This window comes from Monopterus albus, unplaced genomic scaffold (assembly GCF_001952655.1).
Source record: "Monopterus albus unplaced genomic scaffold, M_albus_1.0 scaffold287.1, whole genome shotgun sequence".
NCBI lineage: Eukaryota > Metazoa > Chordata > Actinopteri > Synbranchiformes > Synbranchidae > Monopterus > Monopterus albus.
Window position 1 is genome coordinate 412,483 of NW_018128167.1, and position 7,579 is coordinate 420,061.

Consider the following 7,579-nt stretch of genomic DNA (forward strand, 5'->3'; position numbering starts at 1 on the left):
GTTGATGGCAGAGCTGTTGTCAATGAAGAGTATCCTGATGTAGGAGTCTCCATTTTCCAGGTGAGAAAGGGAATAATGGAGGGCAGCCGCGCTGGTAGACATACTGCAGGGGGTCCAGGGTGTCTGGTATACTGCTCTGAATGTGGGCCAGCACCACTCTCTCAAAACACTTCATAATAATTGGGGTAAGTGCCACTGGCCTGTAGTCGTTCACGCAGGTGACTGGGCTCTTCTTGGGAAGAGGGACGATGGTTGTGGTCTTAAAGCAGGTGGGAATGATGCTCTGGCTGAGGGAGAGGTTGAAGATGGTGGTGAGAACATCAGCCAGCTCGCTGGCACATGCCCTGAGAGCCCTCCCAGGGATGTTGTCCAGTCCTGCTGCTTTGCGGGGGTCGATCTTCCTCAGGACTGTGCGAACCTGGCCTGGTGAGACAGTTAGTAAAGGGGAGGGGAGGTGGGGGTTGGGTGGTCCAGGTGTGCATGTGCCTCCTCTCTGTGCTGTAGCTGGAGGTCTCAAAGTGGGTGTAGAAGGTGTTGAGGTCATCCGGCAGGCTGTCTGTGGAGCTGCTGATGCTGGTGGTGGTCCTGTAGTCTGTGATGTGCTGCAGGCCTTGCCACATCCATCCAGAGTCAGCAGTGTAGCTCTGTTCTTTTCACTTTGTTTCGTTTTATTTTAAATGTATTTTCTTGTTTTTGTCTGGCTGCATACGCTGCGAAGCACTCTGTGTATGAAATGTGCAACACAAATAAATTTGCCTTTTGTGATTTCAGTGATTCCCCTGTGTGTCAAGTCATACACGGTATTCCCTGTTTGTGCACAGATGCTCAAACGTTCATGCTATCAGGAGTCATTCAGCCTAGTTCTGAAATATTCCACAAAGAACTGGTCCATACAAGATAAAACTATTTGTTTCCAGGTTTTCTGTAGTGAGTACCGTTTCTACTGTAGTGATACTTGCAATCTGCTGTGTCTCTGCAGTTCGGTGGCCGTGCTGAGAGAGTGCATGAAGAACGAAAGTCTGGTTCGTTTCTTCCAGGAGAGACAGACGACTCTGAACCATTCGCTACCTCTGGAGACCTACCTGCTCAAACCAGTGCAGAGGATCCTCAAGTACCACCTGCTCCTACAGGTGATCCTGCAAATCCTACCAGTCCCTGCATGTAGTGCCTCAGACGTCACCTTCTTCTACATGTAATGCTACAAATGCCACAAAACTTCAAGTACTACATTTAGTGCACAGGGCAACCGATACCAGTACTACCTGCTGTTAGAGGTGATGCTTCAAATACTATTAAATACCGTGTATACAGTAGTGCCTCACAACCTACTGTGCCTGCTACTACAGGTAATATTCCAAACATTATCATGACATAAAATATAAAACAAAGCTCTTTAAAGTTTGTTTTGAAGGTTTTCTCAAGGCATCTTTGCTCAGCGGTGGTACAGCGGCACGGTGGTTAGCACTGTCACAGCAAGAAGGTTCTGGGTTCGAGCCTCAGCCGACCCGGGGCCTTTCTGTGTGGAGTCTGCATGTCCTCCCTGTGCCTACGTGGGTTCTCTCCGGCTTCCTCCCACAGTCCAAAGACATGCAGCTTAGGTTGACTGGTGACTCTAAACTGCCTGTATGAGTGAGAGTGGTTGTTTGTCTACATGTCAGGCCTGTGACACCTGTCCAGGGTGGACCCCGCCTCTCACCCAATGTCAGCTGGGATTGGGTCTGGCCCCCCGTGACCCTATTTAGGAATAAGTGGTGGAGATAATGGGTGGATGTGTAGTATCTCAGCTCAGATGCTACACATTAAAGGATCAGAAGCAAAAATAATAAAGTGATTGGAACATCTCTACATTTGGCCCTGTCTCTGTAATGGGCCCTGACTTTCTGGGCCCCTGGGCCAGTGTGTACTGGGCCCAGGTGGCAATCCATCCATGAAAATACTGGGTTAAAGTACTTTTATAATAAATTCCAGGTCTTACTTGGACATCACTCATAATACATGTCTTAGCACAGACATCTGAAGGCACTCGCATGCAGAGCTTTTCCCAGTGACCTTGTGGAGGTTCGTCACTGGTCCCAGTCCAGGCCCACCTCTGAGAGGAGCAACGTGATGAAACAGAAACCGCCTCCCAAATCCTGCTCTGTGTTCTCTCGAGCACAATTCCAAACACTGGTCAAATGTGTTTAGATTTGTGTTGGGATTTTCCCATAATCCTCAGCTGGTTACTGCTCCACTGTGTCAGCCAGGGAGCTGGTGATTGTGCTGCTGGTTCATTCTACTTTCTATTCACCTCTTTGTGTGTCTTACACTGTTAGACATGTAGCTTGTCTTTCAGACATTCACCGTATCTTATGTCTGAATTTTAGCCTAAAGTGTTTTGTCTCTTCTCAGGAACTCTCCAAGCACTTCAACAAGAGCGACCCTGGATATGAGGTCATTGAGGATGCCATCATCACCATGACAGCAGTTGCCTGGTACATCAACGACATGAAGAGGAAGCAGGAACATGCCGTGCGGCTGCAGGTACGTGGCTGGTAGCACCTGAAACAGCGTCTCTGACCTTTGTTGGGAGCATCTTTTGTCAGAGTACTAATATTATAACAAGTCTCAGATTTAGCCAGATTGGCTTCGTGGATGTGAACGACTATCTGCCTCATTGTGTCCTGACCTGTTCAGGATGTGTGTCCTGGAATCGGCTGCAGCCGCCTGTGCCATATTAGCTGGGTGGATGGGATAGTCAGTTTTCCAGCTGCAGCTAAAGGTGCAAGAAAGTTTCTTTGGCCCAAGAGCCAGACGCCCAGAGACACATAGTGTGCTCTGTGGTGCGTTTTCACCATCCACTGAAGGGACTGACAGCTGAGGCTTGTTTTGATTTTAACTTCATTTCAAACTGAGGTTAAGAAAATCCTCCACATGCTGTAGCTGTGGTAGAGTCTGATCTAAACAGTGTTCAGGTTGGTTTAAAACCTGGAGATTGTCACTTGGACTGAGTGAGTGCAGCAGCTGACAGAGCGTGTGCAGGCTTGTGCCAAGACAGGTCTGCTGGTTGACCTTCAGGCGTCAACACACTACGATCACTGCGCTCTTCGACTTTGTCCAACACGGGCTCGCTTGGTTACACACACAGGAACATGTTATTATCTGGTTCCATCACATGTGCTCAGCAGCTGCTATAGCCCCGGCCTCTCTCTGTGTGTGTTTTAACACCTCTTCTGTCATTTATGCAGTTTTTCTGCTTTGGTCTTTGTTCTGCAGCATCTTGGATAGCCTGTCTGTCGACAGACCAGGTCCTTGTGGCCTTGGGTTTTTTCTAGAGACCTCACTCCAATTAATGTGTGATCTGCGACCTTTCATCTCTACAGGAAATTGAGTCCCTGCTGGTGAACTGGAGCGGGCCGGACCTCAGTGGGTTTGGAGAACTGGTTCTGGAGGGTTCCTTCAAGGTCCACCGAGTGAAAAAGGAGAGAGCGTTCTTCCTGTTTGATAAGATGCTGCTGATCGCCAAGAAGAAGCTGGAGCAATTCGTCTACAGCACACATATATTTGTAAGAACGTCACTGTGCTTTTCTGCACATAGTCTTGCGTAGCCTGCTTTACAGAGCTACCTGCAGTTAATGTCCTGTGGTGACTTGAAATGAAAGTGGTCAGATTTAAAGAAAGTGGAAATCAGAGAGAAGTATCTGCAGCTTTGGTACATAAATATCAAGAATGCTGGCTTTCATGTGACATGCTTTTTAACCCTCTGTTTCAACAGCACTATCACTGTTTTCTCATGTTTGTTCCTCTGCTGCAGTGCTGCAACCTGCTGCTGGTAGAGACTCTGAAGGACCCGCTGTGTTTCAAAGTGTCGGACCAGACGATTCCCAAACAGCAGCACATCGTCCAGGTGAGCGTCAGACTGAATGTGGTTCCAAATCAGATCCACTGAGGTCATGTGTGAGACTCCAGTGTCAGGTCTGAAACATTAGACTTCATACAGAACAGTGTCATCTTAAAATCTGTGGTTTATGTAGGAGATACAGCACAGACATAAGATCAAAAGACAACTATTTCTATGTGGAAAGGTATTAATTACAGAAAGATACCGGTTAAAGTGTCTACCTCAGGTACCTGTTGCTCTCTGTGTCTTATACTTGTATTATTACTGCAGACAAAGAACCAGGAGGAGAAGAGACTGTGGGTGCACTACCTCAAGAGACTGATTGTAGAAAACCATCCTGCTTCCCTCCCACTGAAGGTAAGGTGGCGACGGGGGGGGCGGAGATGTACATGTAGCTGTAAACACCATCATGATTTTTAATGTCAGTATCAGGATTATGTTGTTGTAAACACTGTAGTAGGTGAAGAGGAGGAAGTACAGTAACAGCATCTGTAGTAGTAGTAATACTAATAGTAATAGTAGAAGGTTTAACAGTGATAGTGCGGAGCTGAAGCACTTTGTTAGCAGGAGTAGTAACTGTTGGTCTCTGCTGCCACCTGCTGGTTGTTCCCTGCACTGTAGAAACTGGATCCATCAGTGGAAGACCTGCGGTCACAGACACTGCTGTATTACAACCTGAACACACACAAAGAACACACTGACTGTGTAGCGTCTTTGTCTAAATCTGTGGATGGAGCAAAGCAACAAATACAAGTTAACATCAGATCTGACACAACAATCACTGTAGTGATTAAACAGTAAAATATGAGGAATACTCTGAATAATCCGTTTTGTGCCTCATAGCCTGTGGGGGTCTGTCTGTAAATCCGACGTGAAGATGCTCCTTCACCAGTAATAATGAGTCTAAACAAAGCAGCAGGCCTGAACAGCACCTCCTGCTGATGTAACTGCTGCTTTTTCTACACCTCCTGCGGTAAAATCATAGCTTATAACTGCCGTCCTCGACCAGGTGATGCTTTCAGAGGAGCTCAGGTCTCTTTCTGAGAGAGTGAGCCCCTCAGATTAAATGTTATTTAACACCTTTCCCAGCATGCATTAGGGCAGGTCACCGATCTATTTAAGTAAAATGATACAGATGTAGCAGATTCAGAACTTACAACTATGACAAATGAAGACTTGGAAAAAATTCCCAAACAGAACAAACACAGAGCATCACACTCAAAGTTAATTTTGGAACTGCAATGTTTTTCTTATCTTTGTTATTTCTGGCAAAAGTCCATCTGATATAATGTGCCTGGGTCCTGGATTTATGAGGAGACGGTTATTGTCGGTATTATCAAACCCTTGTGATCTTTAACCGAATCCTTTCTGCCATGATGATTCACTGAGCACAGTGTCATTTTTTTCCAGGCGAGACAAGTCCTGGGAGATAACTTCTGTCAGTGTGAGTTCACACACCATTTATTCATCAATAGATCCACAATGAGTCGCTGTTTTTAGCATGTGCTGATGGGGTGACATCATTTCCTGTGTTGCAGCGCCACAGTTCGACCAGGACCACGTGAGGAAGTCCTCCGCCTCGCTCCGACTGGACAATATCCAAGGTTACCACAGAGGTAGACGCCAATCAGGTCAGGGTTAGTTGTCTTTTTGCTTATGCTGCTATCATTTACAACACAATCAATGTGGTTCAAAATATTAAGCTTTTCAACATATATCAAAGTGTTTTAAATTCTGTGTGCAAACCTCAAAACAAAGTGAGTCCTAAGATTGAGGCTTGTGTGTGTATCAAAGCTGTAGAGCAAATGACCACCCTGTTGCACTGGGTGACATGTTGCCATGAAAAGACACACTGGACTTTATTTTGATTCAGTCCAACACGGTTAATGGGCTAAAGCTATGGTGGTGGTCTCTCTGCTACGCTTGTCCCTCCAGAGCCTCCAGAGCTGCTGATGTACACACCTGAGAGGTCCAGAAAGAGTTTGCCACTGCTGCTGGAGGGAAACCTGCCTTACAGACGGACCAGGAGACAGTCAGGTAGACAGAGACATCGGGAGACAGTCAGTTAGACAGAGACACTGGGAGACGGTCAGAAGGACAGAGACACCAGGAGGCAGTCATTTAGACAGAGACACCAGGAGACAGTCAGGTAGACAGAGACATCGGGAGACAGTCAGTTAGACAGAGACACCGGGAGACGGTCAGGTAGACAAAGAGACAGGGAGATGGTCAGGTAGATAGAGACACCAGGAGATGGTCAGGTAGACAGAGACACCAGGAGACGGTCAGTTAGACAGAGACACTGGGAGACGGTCAGGTAGACAGAGACACCAGGAGACGGTCAGAAGGACAGAGACACCAGGAGGCAGTCATTTAGACAGAGACACCAGGAGACAGTCAGGTAGACAGAGACATCGGGAGACAGTCAGTTAGACAGAGACAGTAAGTTAAGTTAATGATGACAAATAGTAGAGGAACAGAAACAGGAAGTGTCCATCGTCCACAGCTGCAGACAGGCCTTCAGTCCACGGCTCAGGGTCCACAGTCTTCAGACTTGCTACCCTCCTTCACGCGATGACTAGATGCTAAGCTGAGCCAAATGTTCACAGGTGAATGAACATTTTACCATCTAATAATAGAAGAAACACAGACCCTGAAACCTCAGTGTCTCTCAGAGACCAGACCTCCTGTGACCATCTCTGTGGACAGAAAGGACGCTTGTCTCCATGAGAGAGGACTGGACCTATATGGGTCCAGTCCAGGATTTTCAGGTTGATCTCTGTGCCAAACACTGGATCCACCTCTCCCAGTTTTCATGTCAAGACAAGAAATGTTTCCTGATTTCATGAGCTGTGTTGGTAACAAGAACATTTCCAGCCTAGCAGGATGGTCTTATGTGACTTAGTTACAATAATCAATCAGTGCTGCTGTAAACATGGGCCATATGACATCTCTGTTTCTCTTCCAGCTCCAGCTAAAGACATCGAGGCGGCGTTTCATCCCAATGGTGAGAACAATTCTGCCTCAGCATTAGACGTGATAAAATGCCACCAGCACCTCTCACTGTCCAGCAGCAGCTGCTCTCTACACTCCACTGTTTGTCTTTCAAATACAAATGGCAGAGAACAGGTGAAATGTTTTCCTCTTACATGTGCCAGAGGACAGAAATGTGCCCTTCTGATGGTTGATGATGATGGGTTTGTGTACAACCTACTGAAGGATGAGTAGGTCATTGTCTAAGCAGTAAAAGTGACAGGCTGTGCTGCAGGAACTTGACATTGGCTGCATTGTTGCCTTAGGTTAGGTTAGGTTACTTTATTTATACCTGTAGGTAAATTTGTCTTGCAGTCAGATCAAATGACATCCTTGACACATTCACAAAATACAAGAATACAACAACATATAACATAAAACCTGGCGCCTACACCGAACCTATTGAAAGTACTCAGGGCTCCACCAAAAAAAAAAAAAAACATCTGAAGAAAACCTAAAATGACTTACAATAGATTACTACAGCCTATTTAACTCTATGACAGCAGCAGGGACAAAACTATTTCTATACCGCTGCGTTTTACATCTCGGGACGACAAACCTTCGTCCAGAAGGAAGAAGCCGAAAGTGGCAGTACAAGGGATGGGAGTCATCATTCAGAATAGAAGTAACTACCCTCTGTACCTGTCCACTGTACAGAGCTGCTAAAAT

At 46.4% G+C, this 7,579-nt stretch overlaps 1 protein-coding gene across 5 annotated transcripts in view; it reads left to right on the forward strand.

Moving 5' to 3' along the window:
* Positions 1-7,579, forward strand: part of plekhg2 (pleckstrin homology domain containing, family G (with RhoGef domain) member 2) — a 76,242-nt gene that overhangs the window by 55,973 nt on the left and 12,690 nt on the right. For 4 of the 5 annotated variants that reach the window (XM_020622695.1, XM_020622697.1, XM_020622696.1 and 1 more), the window contains 9 exons: positions 980-1,130; positions 2,389-2,520; positions 3,360-3,542; positions 3,791-3,883; positions 4,148-4,234; positions 5,288-5,321; positions 5,416-5,514; positions 5,813-5,914; positions 6,846-6,884. In XM_020622695.1, coding sequence (XP_020478351.1) covers positions 980-1,130; positions 2,389-2,520; positions 3,360-3,542; positions 3,791-3,883; positions 4,148-4,234; positions 5,288-5,321; positions 5,416-5,514; positions 5,813-5,914; positions 6,846-6,884 — 920 coding nt within the window. The remainder of the gene's footprint in view (positions 1-979; positions 1,131-2,388; positions 2,521-3,359; positions 3,543-3,790; positions 3,884-4,147; positions 4,235-5,287; positions 5,322-5,415; positions 5,515-5,812; positions 5,915-6,845; positions 6,885-7,579) is intronic. The other variant, XM_020622698.1, reaches the window with a different exon arrangement.